General features: G+C 34.4%; 1 protein-coding gene across 3 annotated transcripts in view; it reads left to right on the forward strand.

Moving 5' to 3' along the window:
- The window catches only part of RANBP17 (RAN binding protein 17), a 219,188-nt gene that overhangs the window by 38,921 nt on the left and 153,490 nt on the right, over positions 1-26,777 (forward strand). For all 3 annotated transcript variants that reach the window (XM_081137136.1, XM_081137137.1, XM_081137138.1), the window contains exon 14: positions 6,451-6,586. In XM_081137136.1, coding sequence (XP_080993262.1) covers positions 6,451-6,586 — 136 coding nt within the window. The remainder of the gene's footprint in view (positions 1-6,450; positions 6,587-26,777) is intronic.

Consider the following 26,777-nt stretch of genomic DNA (forward strand, 5'->3'; position numbering starts at 1 on the left):
ATCAAACCTGGGACCCCTCAGTCCGCGGCCGACACTCTAACCACTGAGCCAAACTGGCTAGGGCTTATCATCATTTAATAAAACATTACAGATTTATGTGGAAATTAAATATTTTCTTTTGCTATAGTTTAACTTTTTTTTAAGTTTTTATCATAAAGTAGAGAAATACCCATTGGCATTATTTTCTGAGAAATATATAAAAAGAAGTTAAACAAAAGCGGGTGTATATTTGCCAAGTAAAAAAATTTAATTTTCTCTTTAAGCAGCAAACATATGTGACTAAATAAGATTTGTTTTGTGTTTTAGTCTGCATTCTTTAGAAAACAGAGCCTTAAGTGAAGTTTATGGACGAAGGCTCTTTTGAGCGGTGGGGAGAAGTGCATTTTCAGGGAAGAAAAGAGTGAAGGAAAAGGAAAGGGAAGTGAGAGAAAACAGAGCCAGTACTCATTCGCAGATTCCATTTTTGCAAATTTCCTTACTTGCTAAAATTTATTTGTACCCCTAATCAGTACTCGTTCTATTGTAGTCATTCTTGGACATACACATGGTGGCAAAAAATCTGAGTTGCTAGATGTGCACTTTCCCAACTGAGCTTGAACAGATGCTTTGCCTTTTTTTTGGCTCTCATGCTGTAAATGTATCCTTTTTGCTGTGTGTTTAGTGCCATCATTTTTGCATTTTTGTGTTTTCTGTTGGTGGCTTTGTTGTTTAAAATGGCCTTCCAGCAGAGTGCTGAAGTGCTGGCTAGTGTTTCTAAGCACAAGAAGGCTGTAATGTGCCTTACAGAGAAAATACATGTGTTCAGGTAAGCATCCTTTAGGCAAGTTGTGGTGCTGTTGGCTGTGAGTTCAATATTAACTAATCAACAGTGTATATTAAATAGGGTGTCTTTAAAGAGAAACATGGAAAACAAGGTTATGTGTTGGTCAGTTGTAGCCATAGTTCCTCAGGAACCTGACCCTGTGTTTCCTTCAGGGGCAGTGGTTCGATATTCACTACTTCAGTTCTCACAGCAACTCTGTAGAACATAGTTACCCTGAATAGTGAGAGTCAGCTGTGTAAGGCGCGTGCTCTTCACCTGGTGGCTCGTTCTGTAGGCGTTTCCCCAAAGAACACGTGGAACCACTTTGCCGCAAGGGCGCTTGCGGCGGTTGGGGGTGAGGACGGACTAGGGGAAAGCAGTTTATCTGTTCGCTTACTTCTCTGTCCCATTTGTTACTGGTTGAAGTCTACTTCTGGGGTGTTTAACTATTCCATAGTGCTTTGTCGTGTTCCCTGGCCTCTTTGAGAAGCTGCTGGGGAAGCCAGAGCGTCTTTTGGTCCTGCTGAGTTGGAGGGAGAAGTTGGAGCTATAGCAGGCCTCTGCTCTCCCCTGGGTGAGGGTTCAGGAAACTACAGGAAGTGTGGATCTTTCCTGGGCTACAAGACAAGTGGCTGCGGTCGGGGTGGTGTGAGAAGTGGTGGGGCAGGCAGGTGTGGCAACAGAACCAAGCATGTTCAAGGTAGGACATATACTGGGACTTCCCTGCTTTGTCTAGAAGAAACATGAATATGTGTTTTTAAGTGAAATTTAAAAATAAGAATGGTGTTTTATGTAGTATTTTAAAATATCAATTTCATATGAAGAAGTTCCAGGTAACTAGCACTGTAATACTGTTGCCTTCTGTGTGTTGTTATATGACACCTTTCCAACTCCTGGGAGAACACTCCCGGGTTAGAGGATTCCAAAGCTCCTACCAAAAATGTATGTGCTGTGTTATCAGGAAAAGGTTAATATTCATGAAAGCTCCCAATATTGTGCTAATTATAATTATAACAAATAAGTATATTTGTGCTCAGGCCATACAATTCTAATTGAGGATCATTTTATAGTCATTTCAGTTTCATTCATCACTACCAGAGTGGAAACCTCTTGAGAGATTTCCCAGGGAGTTTGTCTTTCTCATCCTGTGTCCCCTGTAGCTAGTACTAGCAGAGCAGTTGCTTCTTTCAAGCTCAGGCTCAGTTCCAGCGCCCTCTGTTTCTCCTGGCAATCCACAGGCTCATCGCCTTCATCCCTCATCATTCTTTCAAGACTTTGACAACTAGCTCCAAGTTTTACTCTCTCCCCCAAACCCTACTATCCTATGGATGACTTCCCCTCTCCCATCAGATAAGATGTTCTCTCTTCTCTACTCATAAGCTTCCAGTGGCTTTCCATCACATGAGACAAATTCCAAAGTCCTTGCCATGGTCCAAAGCATCCTGTACTGCTTCTCTGTTCTCATTTCTTATCCTTTGTAATCAACTCAGCCTTACTGGCCTCCTTGCTGTTTTTTTAGTATTACCAGTGTTTTCACTCTAGGGCCTTTGAACTTCTCTTCTGCTAGGAATGCTTTCTCGCAGATGTTTATATTGTACTCCCTCACTTCAATCAGATGTCTCTTCCACCTTTGACCTCCCTCTCCAAAATAATATTCTAACCCTACTTTATTTTTCTTTATAGTACTTCTGCCTCTTGACATTTGTTCATTTCACAATAAGGGAATAAGGGAAGGAATAAGCATTATATTCTTTGTTCACTGTATTATTTCATCTGCCTGGCAAAACCTTAACCCTGAAGACATTCAGTTTTCTCTTAATTTGTTGAGTGATAATAAAAGAAATTGCATACCTTTGTACATAGGTACTATTGTCAGATAAGATAATTTTACCTCAACTGAGCCCTTAGTGTTGCTCAGTGATTCTATGTTGTTTTAGTAATTCTCATCTTTTGACTTCCAAAGGCCTTACAGAACTGTTTCACATGCATGTTCTGTCCCACTTGTGCCTCCAGTTCAGTGACTAAAATTAAACTTATGTCTTCCATCGACTCCAGCCTTGACTCTCTTCATGTATCTCATCACTGTCTCCTCGGTTGCCTAAGCCTGAATCCTGGGAGTTATCCTTAATTTTTTTCCTCTCACCGGCATCTATATAGTCATCCAATTGTCACTTTCTACCTTCTAGTTATTTCAGTCCAATTATTTCTGTTTCCCTTGCCATTTTAGCTCCTGTGATCTTTAAACTGGATTTGTGCTACAAATTTAAATGAACACCTTGCTTCTTCTCTGGCTTTCTAAAGCACAGATCTGATTCTGTCAGTGCTTTCCTTAAACACTGCAAGGGCTTTCCATTGCTTTTGGGATCAAATTCCACATGGCCCATCAGGCTCTTCATGATCTTGCTTCTGTCTCATTAGCCTCATCTGCTGCCACTGGCTGCTTTATAGCTATTTTGAACTTTTTTCAACTTTTAAATGAGCCGTGCTTTTTCTTGCCTCTCTAGATAGCTATACGTGTTTTCCCCTTTCTCTTGACGCTCTTTGTCCTGTCCTATCCTAGAATATTAGGAGTCCTCACTCATTTCTGTGTAGTATTTATTTTAGTACTTGTCAGTCTTTATTCTAGTTGCTTGTTTTATTGTTTTTCCTTGCATAGACAATACATTTTTGGAGGACTGGGAATATATATGTCTTTCTCGTTGTTATATTCTGAATACTTAACACACACCAGTCATATTAGCAGACCCTCAAATATTTGTTGACTGAATAATTACTTATTTAATTGGATATCCGGGGGAATATAGAACAATTATCCAAAATTTATTTCTTTGTATTTGAAATGGTATGCTTATACTTGGGTCAGAATTATTTAATGATACATTTAACTTTTTATTTTCTCTCTGCTCTTTACCAAAAATAATTTAAGATAAAGGAAAAATAAATGTAGAACAATAAATTGAATCTGGAAATAAATATTATATATATAATACAAACTTTGTCCTTAAGTACTTGTTAGAGGTGGCCAAAAATCTTTGAAGGACACTAGCAAAGACTACTAGGTGTTCCATATCTCTTCTTCCCTTCTTCTGTAGTAATAGATAATAGAATACCTGATTGTTCTGCTGGTCATGTGGCTACCTGAATAAAGACTATATTTACTAGACTCTCTTGCAGCTAGGCATAAACACTTTGCTGACTGGCTATTTCGAGCCAGAATTCACCCATGCAACCACCTACTTTTCTTTTGTGACTGGTCAGCAATGTATTTAAAATTACTTAAATTAATGTAAGTTCAGACACAAGTTATCTCATGACCAGTCAGCAACGTTTGGACACAGAAACCTGTGTATACTCGTGACTGGTGAGCAGGGTGTTAAGTGATTATGTTCAGCAATTGGATGTAAGTAAGTGTGGTATGTGTAACATCTGTGGACATAATGGGTAGAGCTGAAGAAACCATCTTAGACCATGAAGTGATTGTGTGAATGGAAATGAATGTAACAACAAGATGGAAGGAACCTGAGTTCCTAATACACCATGGAGCACCAACTAGTCCTGGAACACTGCCGTGGATTTTTTCTTGAGAGACAAACATCTATATTGTTTAGGCGATTGTTATTTTGGATTTCAGGCTCTTGCAGCTGAGCTTCTTGTACAACTACCAAAACTTCTTTGACAAATGGATCGTGTCCCTTGCTGGAAACTCTTTTCTGCTTTCCTACTGGGGATGTCCTTGCCTGTTAGGGAAATGCAAATCGCCACCTTAATGACTTGTAAAGACATCCCAATAAACTATCTTTTGGTTTCACATCTTCCTTGGATTTTGGAATGTATGCTATAAAAAGGAAGTAAAAGTAAACGAGCAAATACATAGAATCAACAGAGAACTATAGTAGGAAAAGGGAGGTCCTACTCAATAAAGAATTTAATAGCAAGATATGCCTTACTTAAGTCACTTGAAATATCATCTGCATGCAGAGTCGAAATTTGATGTATATATGTATCTATTTAACTAAATATTTCTCCAACAATCTGCTAATTCACCAATACACAGACTTTAAAAGTCAGCTTTGTACCTTCTCTCAAAATTAGATAATAAACACATCTTCTTGGGGAAAATAAAAAAATCTGGTTACAGTAATTCTAAAATTTAATCTTCAGTAAATTTTCCTTCATAAATCTTCATGGTGTTAAAGATAAGGAGCTTAATGTGTAAATATAGGAAGTAACTATAAAAATAGTTGTCAAAATATTATTTTATAACACTGGCCATAGGTACCAAGTCTTTACAAGAAGTTCATATGGCATAACCTAGACATTTTGTTTCTAGAAATCTTTGGTAGAAAAGAGGACAGTGTTATATTTAACTTAAATATGAACTTATATTCAAAATAAGATGATTAAATGTTGATATAACCTTAATATAAACAATGTTAGTGGGCATCAGTAGGGGCATGTTTGAACATATTAAGGTACATTCATAAAATGGAGTGTTTAGCAGCCACAAAAAAGAATGAGGAAGCTCTTTATGTCTAATGTGGAAACATCTGTAAGATACATTGTCAATGCAAAAGCTAGGTTTAGAACCATAAATATAGTATGCTCCATATTTTTAAGAGTTGGGAGGAGAATAATATAGTTGTATTTGCTTATACATATATTTTTAAAATCCGTTTATGTCTTGTGTGCATACATGGAAGGAAGCGGGTGGTCAGGGCTGGGCGTAGCTGTCTTTGCACAGTTGGAGAAAGGAAAAACCGGTGCTGCTTTCTCAACAACCTCTATTCTGTCCCTTAGAAAGATTGTTACAATATGCGCATTGTTGTTCACACCAGGCACTTGGTCGCTTGGAAAATTTTAATGACAATCAATAGATAATAAAAGTATTTCTATTTTGAAAATTCTAAACTAAGCTTTTCATTATACTGAATTAAATATTTTTCTCTAGGAAATTTAATTTAACCTTCAATTTATTTATGATTTCTGATAATAATAGCTGCATACTTATGTTAAAAATATTTGATTATTTTAAGGTCTTGTAATTTATTTCAGGTAAAATTTTTATTATGAATTAAGGAAGTGATATAACTTGATGGGTATACCTCTTGTTTATTTATATTTTGTATTTTGAATCATGTGACTCCAAAATATAGCACTATATAAAAATATAAGCTTTAATGGAAAGGTAAAACCTAAAACTACATATTCAATATCATCCTGTTTTTACTAAAATTTTATATATACATAGATATTAACATACCTATGTATTATATTCATAATAACTAAATATTTACTTATATCTATGTGTATTATTATATATATTTATATGTATATGTCATATGTACTTAAATGTAACTTTTTTGTAAAATAATACATATGTCTGTAGGTTTGTATGCTTATATGTGTATAGGTATATGTATGTCTTAGGAAAAAAGACTAGAAGGAATTAGACCAAATTGTAGTAGTATCTCTTAGTGGTAGGATTTTAGATTATTTTAAAAATATTTTCTTTATAAGTTTTTGTGTTTTTCCACATTTTGCAGTAATTATATATTATATTACATTGACAGTTAATGTTTTAATGTATGTTTTAATGTTGTTTCTCTAAGAATTTTTACTGAAGCTGTTTTTCTTTCCTTCATGAAAAGAGTTTTTCAGCTTATATCTTTAATGGACACCAGATTGCCTCAGTGTTCTAATGAGAAAATAGAGCTTGCAGTTCTGTGGTTCTTGGATCAGTTTCGTAAAACATATGTGGGTGACCAACTTCAAAGAACCTCAAAGGTAGGTTTTTACTTAGAAATTCAAAAAAAATGTTTTTGAAGATGAAGGAAGATGTTCACATATAACAGCTTTGAGCTGAATGATATATTTGGACAATTTCTACATAAGAAATTTAATTGATCAGTTGATTAATTGGTATTGAAGGCAATGTGAGATTAATTTGCTCATTGTGTGCCTGGATTTACCATTTTCTTTAAAGATTGATTGACAGAGTTAGTGAATGTTTTTTATGTGGTTAGTCATTAAATAGTTAAGATTGCTTTAAAGACCATAATGGATTTTGCCTTATAGTATTGTATTTCAAGGTTTAAAACATAAGATTTACTCTTTTAGTAGTTCTGGGTTTTTTCAGGACACTTATTTACTTATGTGATTTCCAGTATATTTTTTGCTCATTCCTCAGCATTTTTACATGATAGATTATGATGATTGGGAGCGTTAGATATCTTTGAGAGGCCACAGTTAAATCACCTTGATGTGAAGAACACTTGTTCTATGACAGTTGAAAGTTTACCATCAGCAGACTGAGATGAATGAATCCTAAGGCATAATGAGAGATCATTGAGGGCATGTATGTGAACCCTAACCAGATAATTAGTAGTATTTGTGACACTGAGTGAGATATGTTATTTTTTTCCCTTCTTCCTAGAGTAGTGACTCTTTCCAAAGCCCCTGTAAGAAGTCCCAGGGATATTCTTATCTCCTTTGGATTTTTAGTTTGTATTAGTAATGTGGAAGTATTTCCTATTTGAAAATACAAGCTTTTTATATTAACTGAGCTTTTTTCCCCTCAGAAATTTAGCTTAACCTTCCATTCATTTATGAATTCCTGTTAATAATAGTTATATAGTAGTGTAAAAAACATTTGTTTGATTTTGTTAAGGTCATCTTTTAGTTTATTTCAGGTAGTTTTTTGTTTGCTTTTTAAGAAAGAGAAGATAAAGCTTGGTGCTATCTTTGTCAAATACATTGTGATATTTTATTGCCACATACGATTACTATTAATAAAATTTTCTTAGAAATAAGTTGCTCTTGAATGAGACCATTAGGGAGAAAAAGTAGCTAGAAATAAATGTATTAGGTTGACACTAAGACAAATTAGAATCCTACAGAAAGTACATGGTGTGAAATTTATACAGGATACCTCTTTTAAAATCCTAGATGTGTTACTCAGAGGTTGAATATAAATTAAATTATGATTAGTCATCTTGTTTTAAATGTACCCAGAGAGTTTGTTATTTTGCTTTTGCAAAGGGATACTCTTGAAACATTACTAATTCAATATCCATTTGGTCTGAGTCTTAAATCAGAACAGTATAATATGGAGTAGAAAAACCTTCAATTGTTGTGTTTAAGGTACTTGGAAAGAAATATGTAAAATAAGAGTAGTTGTTTTAGGGCAATGGGACTTAGGAAATACATACATACACACATATCTTTTAACATAAGGTAACTGTGAAAAAAATGAATTATAGAAGGTCCATTTTTCTTTTATGAAAGAGTTTACACATTAGGAAAAAATAAACATATATCAGACTAGTGTTATTTCTTTCAGTAATATTTTAACATTTTTGGTGTATGTGTCTTACTCTGTTTTCAAAGAGAGATTAAGCCTAGGATGATGTTATTTCTAAGGCATTCCTACTGCATGACCCCAGAGTGAAGCCAAAGCTTTCTGCTTTTCTTTTTTCTCTGGCTGGTCTGCAAGTCTGCCTTAATAGGAACTGTTTTTTGAGGTCATTAATATGTGCTCTGACACTCCTCTAGGATGCTCTTTCCAGTCCTTCCAACAAGCCTGCGAGGTTGGTATTGTTCCCGTTCACAAGTGAAATGACTGTCTAAGACATTTATAAGTTCTCCACATTCTGTTTTTCTGGCATCCAACAAAGGAAGACTAGATGGAAAATCTTTTTTGGTTAGTGTCTTGTTGCATTTCAAATTGTGGCAAAGAAAGAGGAGAGTGTTAGGTAGCAGTAAGCAAATCATGTTTAGTTTAGTGTGCACTTATTTTGTACCAGGATCTCTGTTAAACACTCATAAGCATTATTTCATGAATTGGATTATGTTGAGTACAACTTACAAAGCTCTTCCCAGTCTCTTTTCTACACATCACCAGTTTCATGCTTTAGTACTCCACACTTGTACTGCATACTTTGTGTATGTGAAACTTTTTGCAGCTCCTTTAGCAGTCTGCGTTCTCTGTCCATTCTGGGCCTTTGCATAAAATGTTTCTTCTGCCTCAAACCTATTTCTTTCAAATCCAAATTTTGCCTCCCTCCCTTACTCCTACTTATCTTTCACATTAGACGCCCATCCTTTAGGGTGCCCTTCTTAACTTAAACTCTGGGAGAATTTCTTTTCTCTGTGTCCTCTAGCAACCCATGTTTCCTGTTTACATATTACATTGCATTGTAATTACGTGTTAGTAAAACATACCTGAACTGTAATTTGGGTTAGAACTGTTTCTGCCTTTTTTATTGTCATCACCTACAAGTGCCTGGCATATTGTTGCATGCTTCCTGCTACATAGTGGCTGAGTGTGTAGATTTAGTAGAATTCCGTAGGAAGCGGGTCCAGACCTCATCTGTAACACTTTCAGGTAACAGAGGAGGAGGATGTGGCTTCAGTGAAATTATTTGACAGTTTTAAGTGAGGTACACTGTTGCGCATCTTGAAATTTTTATAAAAGCCTACATATGCAGAATAATATAACTTATAGAAATAAGTGTTTCAGGAACCAAGGTGGAATCATTGAAGAGTCCTGTGTGATGTATAGAGAAGTATGTCCTGTAAGTGAGAAAGAATCATCAGTAGTAGCTATAGGCATTTATTTAATAGTTTGTGCCAAAGACTTTGCACAGCACTTGACAAGCATCTACTTTTATCTCACAAAAACTCCATGGAAATAGTTATTTTTATTAACACCCACCCCACCTCTTTTTACACATATGGAAACTGTGGCTTGGAATGGTTGATCAATATGTTTACCTGGTTGAACTGGATTTGAACCCAGGAGACCTAATAACAGAGCCTGTGCTATTAACTACTTTGCTGGACTGACAAAGAAAGAGAAGACTCAAAGTACTAAAATCAGGAGTTAAGTAGGGAACATTACTATTGACCTTACAGAAGTAAAAATGATTATCATGGAATATTATGAACAACTGAATGCCAATAAGTTAGATAACTTAAATGAAATCAACAAATCCTAGAAAGAAATAAACTACTGAAACTGATTCAGGAAGTAATAGAAATCTGAACAGACAGATAACTGAAGAGGTTGAATTAGTAATCAAAGATTTCCCACAAAGAAGAGCCTAGACCCAGATGGCTTCTCTCATGAATTCTACCAAACAGTCAAAGAATAAATACTAGTTCTTCATAAATGCTTCCAAAAAGCAGAAGATGAGGGAATACTTCCCAGGTCATTCTAAGAGGCCACTTTACCCTGATACCAGAACCATACAAATGCATCACAAAAAGAAAACTACTCACCACTATCTTTTATGAGTACGGATGCACCCCCCCACCCCCAAAATACGAACAAATGGAATCCAGCAACCTATAAATGATTTCCCCTGTGATCAGGAGCAATACACGAATGTCTCCGTGTTAAACATTGTACTAGAAGTTCTGGTCAGAGAAAGTAGGCAAGAAAATGAAACAAAAGGCACCCAGTTGGAAGGAAGGAAGTTCACAAATGAATTGACCTTGTATATAGAAAATCCTAAGAATCCACTAAAAATGATTAGCACTAATAAAAAACAGTAAGTTTGCAGGATAGAAGATCAATATAAAAAAATCAATTGAATTTCTATACACTTCAAGTAATCAACCTAGAAATGAAGTGAACAAAACATTCCATTTATAGTAGCATAAAAAAGAATTAAATACTTAGGAATAAATTTAACAAAAAAGGGTGTAAAACTTATTAACCTAAAACTAAAAAAAATTGTTGGAACAAATTAAAGAAAATATAATAAATGGAAAGATATCCCATGGTCATGAATCAGAAGACTTAATATTTTTAAGATGGCCATCCTCTCCCAGCTGATCTACAGCTTCTGCACAATATCATAATCTTAGTTGCCTTCTTTGTAGGAATTGGAAAACCTATCCTATGACTCATATGGAAATTTAAAGTACCAAGAATAGCCGGAACAATCTTGAAAAAGAAGAACACTACCTTCCCAATTTCAAAGCTTACTACAAAGCAGCAATAATCAAGTGTGGTATTGCCATCAGGATAGACATATAGGTCAATGAAATAGAATTGGAAGTCTGAGTAGAAACCCTCACATTTGCAGTCAGTTTATTTTGACAAGGATGCCAAGACAGTTCAGTGGTGAAATAATATTCTTTTTAACAAATGATGCTGGGGACAGTAGGCTATCCACATGCAAAAGAATGAAGTTGAACCCTTATCTCCCACCATACACAAAAATTAGGTCAAAATAATAGGACTTAAATGTAAGACTTAAAATATGAAACTCTTAGAAGAAAACATAGGAGTAAATCTTTATGATTTTGGACTGGGCAATGGTTTCTTAGATATAACACCAAAAACAGAAGCAACCAAAGGAAAAAATAGAAAAATTGGACTCCATTAAAAATTAAAAACTTTTGTGCTTTAAAGGACACCAAGAAAGTAAAAATGCAACCCACAGAATGGGGTTGCACAGAAAGAAAATATGGGCAAATCATTTGTTTGATAAAGGACTTGAATCTAAAAATATAGAAAGAGCTCTTAAAACTCAATAATAAAAAGATACCCCAATTTAAAATGGGAAAGGATTTGAATAGACATTTCTCCAAAGAAGACACACAAATGGCCAGTAAGCCCGTGAAAAGATGTTTAACATCACTGTAATTCATGGGAAATGAAATCACTATGATTCGGGGAAATTCATGTCAATACTATAATGAGATACCACTTCACACAGACATAACAAATATTGGTGAGGATGTGGAGAAGGTGGACCTGTTCATACACTGCTAGTGGTGATGGAAGATGGTACAACCAGTTTGAAAAACAGCCTGTTACTATATGATCCAGCAGTTCCAGTCCTGTGTATATACCCAAGAGAAATGAAAACACATCCACACAAAACTTCCATACAACTGTTCACAGAAGTTTTATTTCTAATAGCCATAAGGGAGAAAAATCCAAATGTTCATCAACTGAAGGGTGGGTAAATAAAATGTGGTATATACAAAAGTGGAATATTTTTCAGTTGTAAGTCTCAATGAAATACTGCTACAGTAGATGATCGTTGAAAACATAATGCTAACGGAAAGAAGCCAGCCACAAAAGAACAAATATTATGTGGTTCCATTTATGTGAAATTTCCAGAATAGGCAAATCTATAGAAACAAAGTAGGTTATTGGTTGCCTAGGAAAGGTATTTTTTAATGGCGTTGAAAATATTCTAAAATTGATTGTGATGATGGTTGCACATGTCTGTGGATATACTAAAAACCACTGAATTGTATGCTTTGAATATCTGAATTTAGGTGAATGGATTTCAGCTATTACCAAATAAGACAAAAACTCACTTTTAAAATGGGGGAAAGATTTAAACAATTATATCAAAAGAAGATATCTAAATGGCCAATAATCACATAAAAAGGTGCTCAACACTATTCATCATCAGTGAAATCTAATGAAATACCAATATACACCTGCCAAATTGCTAGAAATGGAAGACTGATAAAACCCAAGCCTTGATGATTGTGTGGAATACATGAAACTACCATATGTTGCTGGTGGAGGTATAAACTGATATAACTTTTATGGAAAACTATTTGATGATATCTGTTAAAACTGAACATAGCCTACCCTATAACTCATCAGTTTCATTATTAAGTATAAATCCAGAAGAAATGAGTTTATATGTCCAGCAAGTAACATGTGCAAGAATGTTCATAGCAGCTTTGTTTATAACATCCAAGAACTGGAAACCCATGTCCATCAACAGTCGAGTGGATAAATAAATTTAACATATAGTCATGTGATGTGATACTACACAGCAGTAAAAGAAAAAACATTTTGCTACATGCAGAAATTTGGGTGAATTTATGATAATCAATTTAACCATGATGATGAATGAAAAAAGTTAGACACAAAGTATACATACTTTATCATTCAACTTAATTTATTCACAGTCACAACTAACTTATGGTGGTAGAAGTCAGAATGGTGGCTACCTTTGGGGAGGGAGAATATATTGACTGGAGAAGTTGAGCAAGGGAGCCTTCTGGGGAGCTGTAAGTATTTTTATCTTGATGGGAGTGACACGAGTGTATACATACGTAAAAATTCACTAAGCTTATAATTATCATTGAAGCATTTTACTGTATGTATGTTATACCTCAATAAAAGTTTTTTACAAAAGATTATTTATAGAAGCCTGAAGTGTAATTCTGAAAACAAAAGGAAACTTTTCCATCAGCAGGAGAATGGATAAATAAATTTTTGTATAGTCATACAATGGGATTCTGTACAACAATGAAAATGGTCATTTTTGAAGACTACATTCATTTTTGGATAATTTTTTTAAAAGCCTCCATATTTTTGTATAGAAAAAGTTGTAGAAGGATATATATAATATCATGCTCCCTGTGTAAAATATGTTAAGAATATTGTATGTTTACAAATTCTAAATGTAGTAAAAATAGAAAACTTCACATGGCGTTGGTAAACATTGAACTCAGATAATGGTTGTCTCTGGTTGAGCAGAAGTATGGAATTAGGCAAGAAGACACGAGACTTTAGCCGTAGTGTGTTCTTTCTTAGTCTTCATGGTAGGTTTGCATGGGTATTTTTTAGTACAATTTATTTCTTTTCCTATATTTGACATTTTGAATAATCTACAAAATGATTATAGGCACTCTTTGTTAAACAGCAAACTGAGTAGTCACTCTTCTGCTCACCTTGAAACCCTACTGTAGTGACAGTAAAGGAATACAAAAGAAATATACCTACAAGGAAAAAAATGGGAGAGATGCTAGACAATTAAACACTTGAAGCTGGCAACCACGATATAGAAGTCGTATTTGTCTTTATGTCTGAAAGATCTGAGTCTTAAATGCTCTCAGTGCAGGAAGTCAATAATTATTTAGGCATGTGATGTGCACTAAGAGTCCTGGAAAAGCTCAGAACTTGGAGATGTTAGATACCTTTGAAGGCTAGAGCTCAGGGTGTTGCTGAAAATAGGAGAACTGATTTAAAATGTATGGTAGGGTTCGTTAGATTCCCATGGCACATACCTACCCCAGCACAGCTAGACTCCTCTTCAGTTCTTGTAGGAGATTGAAGTTTATGGAAGTTGGAACAGCTGGATTTGAGAATGAGACACTGGACTGAAAATACTCCCAGATATTCCTCAACTCTTGCTATCATAACACAGTTAGCTGGGCTTGGAACTCCAGAGCAGAGTGGTGAAATGCATTTGGAGAAAGAAACTTACTTGGGAGAGTTTTTCAGATACAGATGTGAGGGGTCCGCAAGTTAAAAATCAGCCTACTTTATGGCCCTACAGTGAAGTTTAGTGGATGACAATCCCTATTGTGAATAGAGTCAGTCTTTAGTGCCTCCTTCTAAGAATTGAACAGACAGCTGACAGCTGGCAGCCTTTTGAAGAAAGCCTCTTATGTAAAAATCAGAGTGAAAAACAAACAGAAACTAGGATGTTGTCTCAAAACAAAATTATCTATATTGCAACCATGAAACAAGAACAGGAGTCTACAAACAGGGTAATTTAGAGAAGGAAGATCTCTTTGAAATTTAAGACATGATAGCAGAAATGAAATCCTAGTAGAAGATTTGAAAGATGACGTAGCAAATACACCCAGAAAGTAGAACAGAAAGTTAAAAAGGGACAATAGGAGAGAAAAATAAGAAAATTGGACAATCCAGGAAGCCCAACAATGGATTAATAAGACATTAGTTGCAGTAAGAGGAAATTAATACTAGAAAATTTCTTACAATGAAGGATGAGATTTTATACTGATTTTGTCCTTTGAAATAGCAGTTCCTCTCTTTTCTCCCTCACCACTCTACACACAGCAACACACACACACCCCATACAAATTCGCTTTCTTTCCAAATACCAGCAGCTGCCAGATGTCAAAAGGAAAGCATTCCAATTAATGTATGCATAAGTTCTAGAAAAGATTTGCCTTTCTAAAGAAGGTACTGATTAATGCCAGAGAATTTCAAATGATATAACAAAGGGAAGTAAGTAAAAAAGTCACAGTGTTGAGGTAGGTACTTAGATCCAGGAACTATTTGGGCTGGAAGTCCATTCATTGTTAGTTTCCCACTTTTTTTTCTTTTCTTTTCTTTTGGGAAGGTTCTCAAGGCATTGGGAAGGTTGTGAAGACAGCATAGTAATTTATAAACAGGGTGGCCAACATTTAGATTTGCCTAGGATAGTCTGTGTTCACACTTGTCCTGGCATAATTGATAGTTAATTTTCCTACCTTTCATTCTCAAGTGTTTCTGTGTGGTTAATAAATTATATGGCCACTTTATTTATAAATAAAGTCACATCTTTATGAATAGGAGGTTGTAATAATTCATAAAGGGGACATGACTTTGTTAAGGCTAGCCAACTGATCCTTTCCTTTTGACTCTGGCTCTCCATACTTGAGAAAAAGCCTTGCTTATAAGCATCATGATCTAGTGATAGATATATAAGCACATTGTATGTAGCCTTGTAATTCTGTGGAATAACTTGGAATTTGCATTAAGACAGTAAGTGCCCATTGATGTATTTCCAAGTTAGTCAAAGTAGTAATGAGAATTCTTCAACTTTCAAGCATTATCTTTGCATAGAGTTTTATGTGATGACTTCACCTGTTACCACTTTTCTCCTCCTGTTGAGTACACACACGAAGCAGCAGATGGCATTCTCTCCCTGCAGTTGTTAGGTTCTCCTGTATAGACTGTTACTAACAGTTACTGGTAAATTGAGTAGGAAAGCACTTGAATAATGAAACAGAAAAACATATTGTAACAGTAACTTCAGTGGGCTGCTCTAACTGGAAGTGCAATCCAATGTTGAAATAATGTACTTGCTGCTTTTTTAAGTACTTGGATATATTTTGTTTGTTCGTAAAATGTGTCTTTGTACTTGATAACAATTTTAGGGGAAAGCGTTTAGGAAATTCAGCCATAAGAAGTGTTTTGTGCATACACCTCACTTTGATGAAAATTAGGTAGCAGCTTTAAAACTTTTTAACCAGTAAACATTTAAACACTTAAAAATATTTTAGTGTAATAAGTGTAGCATGCAGGTTATAGGGAAAAGGACCTTAAAAAGTTAAGATTATCTTTCGACATTTGAGTGTTAGAGAGTAATGATCAGTGACTTTTGGAATTTTTTCTGTTTTAAAACTTTTCGAACTTTAATTATATGCTGTTTTCACATTTGCTGTGTAAATGTATCGTAATCTGTCTCTGTGATAGAGTTATTAGATCTAGCTAGGTTTCCCTTCTTAGAAAATGGTTGGTGCTTATAGTCCAAGTTAATGCTTACATTGCTATATTTTATTGGTCAGGGATTTGTTCTTTCAATTATCATATGATACGTCTAATACATATATGATACATATAATACATCAGTATTCAGATAGGCTCTTTTTTTAAAAGATGACTTCTCTATACCCTTTCCCACTTAATCCATCTTACATGATAATATATATTAACTATTTTTTAAAAAATTCTATGCCCCTGCTTAACAGAAAGTTGAACAAAGCAGATAGAAAGCCTGCTTATTTTATTTTTAAAATGATTTTGCTTTATAAATGGACTTGCCAAGTTACACTTTTAAGTATGAACTCTTTAAGTGCATTTAAGGTTGATTCAGGAGCATTAAGCACTAGACAAGGAGGTTTGGAGCAGGAAAACCTAGAGTTAAAATATTAGTTGCCATTAATAATTGAAATGATGATGCAAGAGAAATACAGGGTTTAAATGGGAAAATATGGGGTTAGATTTTTTAAAATTGACTCTTACTATTTATTATTTATCACACTAAATCCTTGGTATCAAATCTTATGTGACTTATATGTAATTTTTTAAACACTTTATTGTCTCCCTTGTTCCCAGCACTATGCTAGACCCTGGAACAATACAAAGATAATGATTCTTTGTGATTACTTGATAAAATGTATGCTTAATGACAGAATATTTTTAATTTATAGTGTCGTCTTATTTTTTCATTTATTTTAATGATTATAAATTCAAAGACATTTATAAAATTTGACATCTGTGGACAAAAGGCACAAAGTAAGAACTCCATGTACAGTCACGGATTATGAATGACATGTTTTGGATTGTTCTCTTGATTAATTTTTTAAAAGTAAGGTGGAAGGTAATAATTTCTTCTGCCTCAAGTATATTTATCTCAACTTAGCTTCTGATGTTTGAAATTTTTCTAACAATTTAAAGAAATTGTGATAAGAATAAACAAAATATCATGTGGTTTGTGACTAAAATATTTCTTTCAGCACTAAGGAACACTCTTAACTTAAAGAAGTTTTAGTTTTTAAATTTTACAACTCAAAAATTCCTTTTCTGCCCCCGGGGTCTGTAGTTTTCTCAGTAGTCATTGGGTCTGTGGAAATCATGGCATTAAGAGGATGTTCCCCTACAAGTCAAAAGGTGAGGCATACAATGTACAATTGTTTCCCTGAGAAAGATTTCCCATAATTTAAATTATGTCTGCAGTTTATTATATTTATGAATGTATACACACACACACACACACACACGCACACACACACACTGTCTGCATTTATTTGATAGTTCTTCTAAGATAATGGTGGATGCCCTTGAAAATTTAGAGAATCTGTTAAATACCTCATCAACCACTTTGTAAGATAGAAATGGGAAACCTAGGTAATGGAATCTTGGATGGAATCTGCTGTCTTAAAAATATTTGAGTTTCTTAAAAGAAGGTCGTATGTAAAAATATTAGCACTGACTTTGGCATGTCAACAATAGAGGTGTATGTAAGTCTTCTACTAAATTTCTACCCAAAATGTGTTCCCCTGTGATGCTGGTGCAAAAATTAGTTATCTTTCTTATTATTTAGCATCAAAGTAGTTATCAGTGACAATCTCTTACTACACCCCTGAAAGTATTTTCTTTCTTCTGCTCATAATTGCTTTAAGTAGCTTGCTTGAAGGGAATTAGGAGGAGATAGGATCCATCCTACTTCTGCTGCAGAAACCCTGAAGCTACTCAGAATTTGTAAAAAACCCACCCCACATCACTTATTAGATACTGTGATGATCAACTGGAATGAGAAGAGAAGTAATTTTAGTTACCAGTTTGTAAATAAATATGATTGAAATATTTCCAATAGAGTTTTAGGCTTCAAACTAGTGATCTTACAGTGTCATAGGTTTCCTACAAAACTGAATGAGGAATTTTTAAAATTCTCTATATTAATTACTTAATCACTTATGTCCTAATATGTGATGCAGTTTTGGTAGGATTAAGTATGAGAAAGTAAACATAAGATATATTATTTCCAAAGGCACATTAGTACTTGAAGAATACCTAGGTATGTTCAGCCTGAGAGCAACCCTGGTACTAGTAGTTAAAACATTTTAATAATATATTTGGGAGTATGTATGTGTGCATGTTTATATTTTTCTTCTTCAAATATATACTGTTTGTTGCTATTTCATGTTATCTAAAACTAGGAAGAAAAGTTAATAAGCTAGACTTATTGAAAAATACATATGAATGGTAAGCTAAAATTGCAGGCTACTTATTAACTTCCACATATATAGTATGATTACAGTGATGTAACATAGACAGTAAAACCTGCAGTATTAGAAAAATGCAGAAGAAATATAAAATATTAATTTGCTGTTTCTAATTTAAAATGACAGAGTGTTTTTAGTTTTTGTTTTTTCAAATATTTTTAGATTTTCCCTTCTGGCTATATTATATATATTTGGGAAATCCAGCAAAGTCCAATTAAAAGTACTTAACTATGTCCGTCTAAGCCTGAATGGCACTGCCTCTGTTCAAATGATGCTTTTAGGTTAACAGTTCAATGTGTGGCATAAGTAGGCAGTTTATTGAATGGATTTGTTTAAATGTGTTGTCAGAAATTATTCTCCAGTTATACTATATTCTAAGTCTTATAAATTTAGGTTCTGCTACACATGGATGGATGTAGTGTGCGTTTGCTAGATTCCTACTGATTTCAGAGAATATTGTGTGCTTCTTATATTTTTGTTTATTTTATCAAACTAGCTACTTCCTGGATATGTAATGTTAAACCTCTTTTTACCATGTGGCAGTAAACTAGATAAATAAAAACTTTAGTGGTATGGATTACAATAGTTAATGTTTATATTCTATCTGGTACATTTATTTTTTTCTTTCCAGTGAAAAGACCAAAAAAAATTTTTTTGAGCTTAAACAAAGGGTAAATGAGCAATCTGAATAAGGCTCCTTTACTGTCCTAATGATTAATGATCACTGAACACTTTTGAAAGATTAGCATTTTTCAGAGCTGCTAAAAAAAATATACTGTTTTATTTAATTACAAGAAAGTAAAGGCTCTTCACACTGACAGGTGGTGGAAATTAGCAGGCAGTTTTGAAATTGTGCTGTGCACAAGAAATTAGATCTCATTTTAATTCTGCTTTTCTCAACTAGCAAATGAGGTTAATGCCATACATATTCAGCTGATATGGATGAAGAAATTGATATAAAGTAGATCAACATAGCTACAGGGCTAGATTAATTTATAGGTAAAGAGGCAGTGATGAATGAAAGTAATGTAGTAGTGGTCACTAAACTCCTCTGCCATGAGGGATTCAATAGCGTTAGTTGCTCATTAAAGGCATTGTCGGGGTGTATCAAATAGAAATTTAAAAAGGAATAGCCAACTAACCCCTAATTATCAAAATACAGAAAATACTAATTATACCTTAATTAGCTTTTCTTTTAATGTACTGAAATTTGTTACTTTTTGTGTGGCACAAATGGATAGTTATATCAACAATAAATAGGTTGTTTTAATAACTTTCTTTTACCTCTGGGAAAACTACACTCCAATTTTTAATATGCAATAATGCTTCTCTCTAGCCTGTAGGAGATGAAAATTATTAAGTAGCTTTATTTTTTTGAGGATTTTACAGCAGCTTTGGGAAGAATTATTTCACCATGCATCAATTACTTTTAATTGAACTGAATATTTTTCAGATTGTACCAAATGCCTCTCATTTAAGTTTAGCAGTTAGAGTTTAAGGAAGCGTCATAATGAGAGCTGCATGTAACCTCTGTCATGTGTTAGAACAGGAAAAGGACGATTCTTTATGTTTCATTTTTAAAAAGCAACCCAAGGTAGAACTTGTAAAGGTAGTCACCTCATTTCTTCCTGGCCGGCAGTGTTGGGGAATTAGAGGCTCTGTGTTTTAGAAACTGGACTTGTGGGATTTTTCTTCCCTAAAATGAGGTAGCTGTCAGACAATCCAGCTAGGAAAGGAGCCATCTATTTAGAATAAGCTGCAGTGTCGTGGTGAGAAGCAGCTTGGGCTGTTAGTCAAGCAGACCTCAGGCCTGCCTTGTGCTCCTCCCACTCTTACTACTTTTGACAAATCCATTAATTTTTCTTAGTATCAATTTCCTCACCTATCAACAGGAGAGATGCCTTTTACAGAGATTTGTGAGGATTAAATAAGATACGTGACAAGTACCTAGCATAGCATTTAATCTGATGCAAATACCAAAAAATAAAAAATTAAAAAAAAAACCAGCTGCTGTGATTGATAAGAATAAAAAGATAGGGTACAATTTTTTAAAATTTATCTCTTTATAAATTTAATGTAATAAGAAAATTCTCTTTGACAGGATTTCATGTAATCTAATTTTTAGAATATCTAATGTAATTCCTGACCTGTTTTAGAAACCAACTGATCTATCACAGATTGACTGGTGGAGAAGTTGGATACAGTTCATCTTTGGGGCAAAAATTCAATGCTTGTAATATTGGCAGGTAAACAAAGTTCACGTTTTTTCCTAATACCAGGCAGAACCGGGGATTAAAGCCAGTCAGTCTGATCCTGAAGCCCCTCTAGGAAAAGACAAAAGTGTGACTTCAGACATGATCAGTCCTGTCCTTTGCTCAGAATCTCCATTTTTCTCTCCTCTTTTGTTTTTGGTGCTTACATTGGATTTGTGTTTCCTCCCTTCCTCCCCTTCTGCTTCTCTGCTACTGTCCTTTTTGGGGGCCATAGTCATGCAGTACACGGGCCATGAACTAGACCTGTGACACTAACCCTCTCTACCTTTGTTTTCCTTGACAGTAAAGTCAAGTCATAAGACCTATTGCTCCTTTGACAGTGAATTATATCAGTATGTTATGCCAGCATCAGTTATGTCATCTGTCAAAAAAATCAGATGAACAATTAATATAGGAAAGAAAAATGGATCCCATAAAAGTGCAGGAAGAGCACTTTACAGTTTATCAAGATATGAATTACTGTATTACCTTAGAACACAGGCACTGCCAGCTGATTTGCTAGAATTATGAATGCTAACTAAACATGTGAAAGTGAGTTGTAAAGTATGAAGCACTGTATAGATCTCCATATCTCATGAAAAATGACTAGTACCTTTCACCTGTTTATAAACTAGCCAAACCAGACAAACAAACAAAACTACTTAAAACAGGAATTCTGAAGAGAAGGACATGAATGGGTTTGTTTCCTTGGAGGGTATAGAAGAGTGGGAGAGAATGCCAGAATCTAGGAAAGGAGATACAGTTTTTATGGTCATCAGGAGAGGATTTTAAAGGTTAGAAATAGTGAATTATAGCAGTGGTCTCAACGTGAGGCCCCAAGTCAGCAGCATGAGTCCTCCTGGAAATCTGCTGGAAATGTAAATTCTAGGCCCTACTGAACCTGACCGACTGCATCTGAAGCTCCCAGGGTGGGCCCAGCACTCTGTGTTGTAACAAGCTCTTCAGCTGAGTCTGATGTCTACTAAAGTTTGAGAACCGCTGAATTATTGACTTGAAGAGAGATACTCTGGCTTTTTTGTTTAACTCCTCATAAAGAACTAAATGTGTGTGTGTGTAACCCCTTCCCCCATTTTTAACCTGAATGTCTGCTCCTTTCTTGCTTTTAACAACTAAGCTCTAGTGAAGGATAGGCAAAAATGACCACTTGTCTATTACATGTTAAACACTGGGCTAAAATAGTATAAGGGAATGTATATGTTAATAGGATCTGTGTTCTGTCCCCAAAACAAAATGTATATGGTTGTACAGGGTCCATATGTAACAAACTATGAGTTATCCTAATCTTATCCCTCTTTTTCAACATTTATTTTTATATTATAAGTAACGCTAAAATGGATATTTTTTCCATAAAGGAATATATTTTAAAGATAAAATTGTTTTTAAATCAAATTTCTCTTCATATATACACACACACACACACACACACACACACACACACACACACTTTAAGAAGAAAACTACAATCTGAACTATTACCTTGAACATAGTTCTCAAATGTTGTGACCCTTCTGTTTTGTTGACATTTAAGTATATTATATTGGTGGCTGTCTATGGACTCATTAACTGTTAAAAATCAGTGCTTTTTAAGAAAAGTCTTTCAGACAATAGCATGATTAGGTCAGAAGTCACACTCTTCTCGGTTTCTAGAATCAGATTGTTTGAATTAATTCCTTGTTCTGTCTCTTACTAGCCTTGTGATTTTAGGCAAACATATAATCTAAGACATTCTTTCTTCATTCAGAGAGTAAGAATAACGGTACCTAGCTCTTAGGAAAGTTTTGAGATTAAAAAAGTGCATATTAAATAGCTGGCACAGTACCTGACACAGTGTTCAATAAATGTTAACTGCTATGATGGTGGTGGTGATGAGGACAACGATGACAACAATGTGACTGTCACTTTTCTGCTTCATTTTAACCACACACAGTGTGTTTAGAGTTGCAGAATGCCAGAGCCTGGAAGAGACTAGAGATATAATTTAAATGAGCACTTCCCAAGCTGTTTTTACAGGTCTCAGGTCTTCTGAAAATGGAATTTAACAAGTTAATAGTACTTTTTTTAAAAAAAGGGATTTTTTTTGTTAAATAAATTTGGAAAAGCTCATGTACTGTTTCTCTCTTGGAAATTGATAATGCCTATTGCCGTATAGGTTTTAAAAAGGCCTCACCTTAAATAATCCTTAGCATTGATCAGAATTACTTAACCACAGGAATCCTTTCTATTTGGAATACCTACTTATGTTTTACAAATATAGCCTGGGAAATGCTATCTAGACCAACTGCTTTCTTTTATAGATAAAGAAGCATCTCCTTGACCCCATTCTATGGAAATTGATGACTTACATAAGGTCATACAGCTGTAAACTCAGTTTGGAACTCAAAGCTTTTCCTAGTCATGTTCACTTGTTTTTCTAATCAAGTTTGGACGTAGAAAATAAAATGTTTTGGGTAGAAAATAGATTCTATTGTGTAGGATGGCACAAGGAAAGAGGAATGGGAGATAATTCTAATACAGTACACCTCATATTTGCCTGATTGTAAGGGAGTCCACATACTTGTTAGATATACAGATTCTCAGACACTTAGATATTTGACTTATAGGTATGCGGTAGGGTATCTTTGCTAGATTATACCTGAATAGCTCTGGGATTTCCAGACGTGAATTTTTATAAAATTGTAAGAGTTTTGTGATTCTGAGTGACTTAGAGAATTGATGTTATCTTTCTACATAGACAAAAGGAAATTAAAAGTAGAGCAGATTCTATAACAAGAAATGCAAGTAGAACTCATTTCATATACACTCACACTCAGGCTCTTGGTGTGTGAGGAAGAATGACACCCTGGCTTATTTGTTGCCTTCCCAATAGCTCACACCCAAAGCGGGTTTAGAAACCTGTCAAGTAAGGTATCTGTGGTGTCGCCTAACAGGTTATCAGGAAGTTATATTCTCTTTTTATAAATTAGTAATTCATTAAATTCAGTTTTTACTTTTTGACCACAATTGTTGGATTGACCTTAGAACAGGATGCTTATAATTTAAACTTAAACCTAGGTCTTCTTATTCTTAAAACATTTAAGAATTTCTACATGAAAAATTTTAGGAAAATATGGATAATATTTGGAGTAATAGCATACCTTTATAGCAGATACCTATTCAAGCCCTATGAAGACAGTAAGAATTCTCAATAAATAAGTTACGGTATAATGTTACATTTTTTAAAAGGATAACAAATTATAAATATTTTTAAAAGTCACCAGAAAGATTGGAAGATAGCATATAAAAATGTTAATAATGCTTATCTCTGAGTCTGTGTACTTTCAATTACCCTGAACAGCCCCTGAAGTAAAAAAAAAAAAAAAAAAAAAAAAAAGCTCTTAGATAAGAGATAATCTTTCTATGTCCAGAGGGCTTAGAACTCTAAAAGTCTGAAAGATAGGGTACTAAGTTTAAAAGTTAGTTGAAGTCATCCCCCCCCCCCCCAAAAAACAAGGCAATGAATGAAAAGGATAATAGTAGACAGTTCTGTCAATGAAATTAAAAATAGGAGTGGAAAGATTGTTTATGGAAATGTGAGTTGGGTGGAGTAATGTAATATATCTGAAGTGGACTTCAGAGGATGCCAAAGTGATCTTCCTAAGAGTGAGTATTTTGGTCGTTTGAAATCTGGAATTTATTTCATTCATACACTGCTGAACAGTAGCATTTCAACCACTAAACTAATTGAATGTGAAGAAAGGTTTCTTTTCTCCTCTGGAGAATTTTGATGTCCTAGTTATAACATGCCAAAAGTTTTCACAGATAAAGAGTGGTAGTCAAACTCCAAAACACTTGCTCTATTGATTCTAATTTCCACCCACAACATACATTCTGATTGTGGAAATAAAAGTAGTATCTCAAATTACATTGTCATTACTACTTTTTTATTGGAAAGGGCTAATTTATCTTTTTCTAGCTTTACTAAAAGATGAGATTTCTCTGCATTACTATTAGTTATGCAGCGGTTTCTAAAAAATTGAAAAGTGAATTGCTAGCTAAAAGAAAATGACTTTTTCAGTTAAATCCCAAATTATAGCTCCCAGTCCTTAGTGTGAGTTTCTGGAATGGTGCTTCCCCAACTGTGTTGTACATAAGAATCTGGGGGGGAGTGAAGGGTGTTAAATACAGATTCCTGTACCTCTCAGAGACTCTGATACAGTAGTTCTGGGGCAGGACTCATTATTGTAATGAGTACTCTTAACTAATTTTGATGTAGGTGGTCCCCGAATTACATACAGTTACTTGTCCTAAAGTTCTACCTCCTAGTCCATATACTGGATATACTCCCAAGGGTGACGGATGACATTATAAGTCCTCTTACAGAAGTATTTCTAGCGTGCTTGATTTAGACTGCTGTTTGTCTGTTTGGCTTGTCGGAGTCCTACGTACCCGCTCTTATGTTAAATAAGTGCTGGTTGACTAAACAGTTATTTGATATTTGTCTGTCTTTGGGCCTTTTATTCCACACTGTTGAAAAACCACATACTAATCCAATATTCTTGTTCAGCTGTTCTCAGCACGTGTTAGGGGCCATAAAAATGGGCTTACCTTTGGATCTAGTAATGCCATATCTAGAAATGTATGGATTGGGAATTATCAATCATTGCTTTGGTATTTGTAGGTAATAAATTTAGTGTAAAATGACATCAGTATGAAATCTGAAGTCACTTGAAAAAATGCTGCTTTTATGATGTTAATAGAAAACAGCATATAATATTAAATATGTAATAAGGTCCAACCATATGAAAAATGAAGAAACAGAAGGACTTATAAGGAAATGAACCAAAATACTCATTTTCTTTAGCTCTCATGACAGTTACAGAGAATTTTAAATTTTTCTTCTACTTCTCTGCATTTTCCAGTATTACGGGGTGGGGCAAAAGTAGGCTTACAGTTGTGAGTATGCAAAACACATGATTTATTCTTGTATTATTACTTATTAATTATTCTTTTCCATATGAACAACTGTAAACCTACTTTTGCCCCACCCTGTATTTCTTATTAAAAGAAACACATTAAAAGTAACCATTTTAAAAAATATTTTCACAATTGACTTGATTATACAGTAAAAGTGAGGATTTTCACATTACTTTCTATCATACTTAGTTTTGTAGTGTGCTATGCAGTCTGCCAGTGCATGTAAATTTGTGGTTTTAAATCTTATGCTGTTTATCATTCCTTAGTCCCTCATTGACTTTGGAACTTTTATTGTCAGATGCATACCTTTTTTATAATTTTCAGGTTGGAGCGATTGCCATTTCACATAATTAAGAATGCACAGGCTATTCTGAGGTTGAACTATTTGTTAGAAGACATAGAAGCCCATTTATAATCCTTGGGTTTTGGCTTTTAAAAAATTATTTCATTCTCAGGAGTATCCGTGTAAAATTACCAAAATGATTGTGGTTTAACTTTACATTGTCACAGTCTTTAAATGTTGTATGTGTCCAAACAAAAAGGAAAATGTATATGCACATAACAGTAACACCAGCACTGAAAGTACTGTCAAAGAGGGCTTTGATGGCAGTATTAATTCAGTGTTAAGCCCTTCCTGTTTAACAGTGTAGTAGTCTTGTTGAGGTCCTTGAGGCATTTTAACCACTGCTAATTAAAAATGGACCTACCAACTGTTCTGTTTTATTGTGCTTTTACTTTTGTCTTAGCTGTCCACCCAGATGGTTTTGCTGATGGGAAATTAAATCATCTATTAACAGTTTCAATGAAAAAAAAAGTCAGAGGGGCACAGGTCTCAGGGCTGTGATTTTTAATTTGTATTAAATATTTTTTATTTTAAATGGGGAATTTCAGGGTATTTTTGTAACTTCCATTTGTCTCTTTTCTAGAAATGTTCATGAATCTAGTTAGAATATCACATTTAGGATATTTTACTTTCAAGTTTTTATTTTATATTTATATACTAGGTAGCATTGTAAATTTTACAACTAGAAAGGGTCTCGACAAATCATATGCTATCTTGAGGCAGTTTAAAAAATTTTAGCCCTATTTTAATAAGGAGGCCCTGTGAGAGTAAGTGACTCTTTCAAGGTCTCATAGCTTGTGTTAGAGAGCAAACTAGAATCTAAGCTTCTGTTTTCCTA

Source organism: Miniopterus schreibersii, assembly GCF_964146895.1.
Source record: "Miniopterus schreibersii genome assembly, chromosome: 4".
NCBI classification, from domain to species: domain Eukaryota; kingdom Metazoa; phylum Chordata; class Mammalia; order Chiroptera; family Miniopteridae; genus Miniopterus; species Miniopterus schreibersii.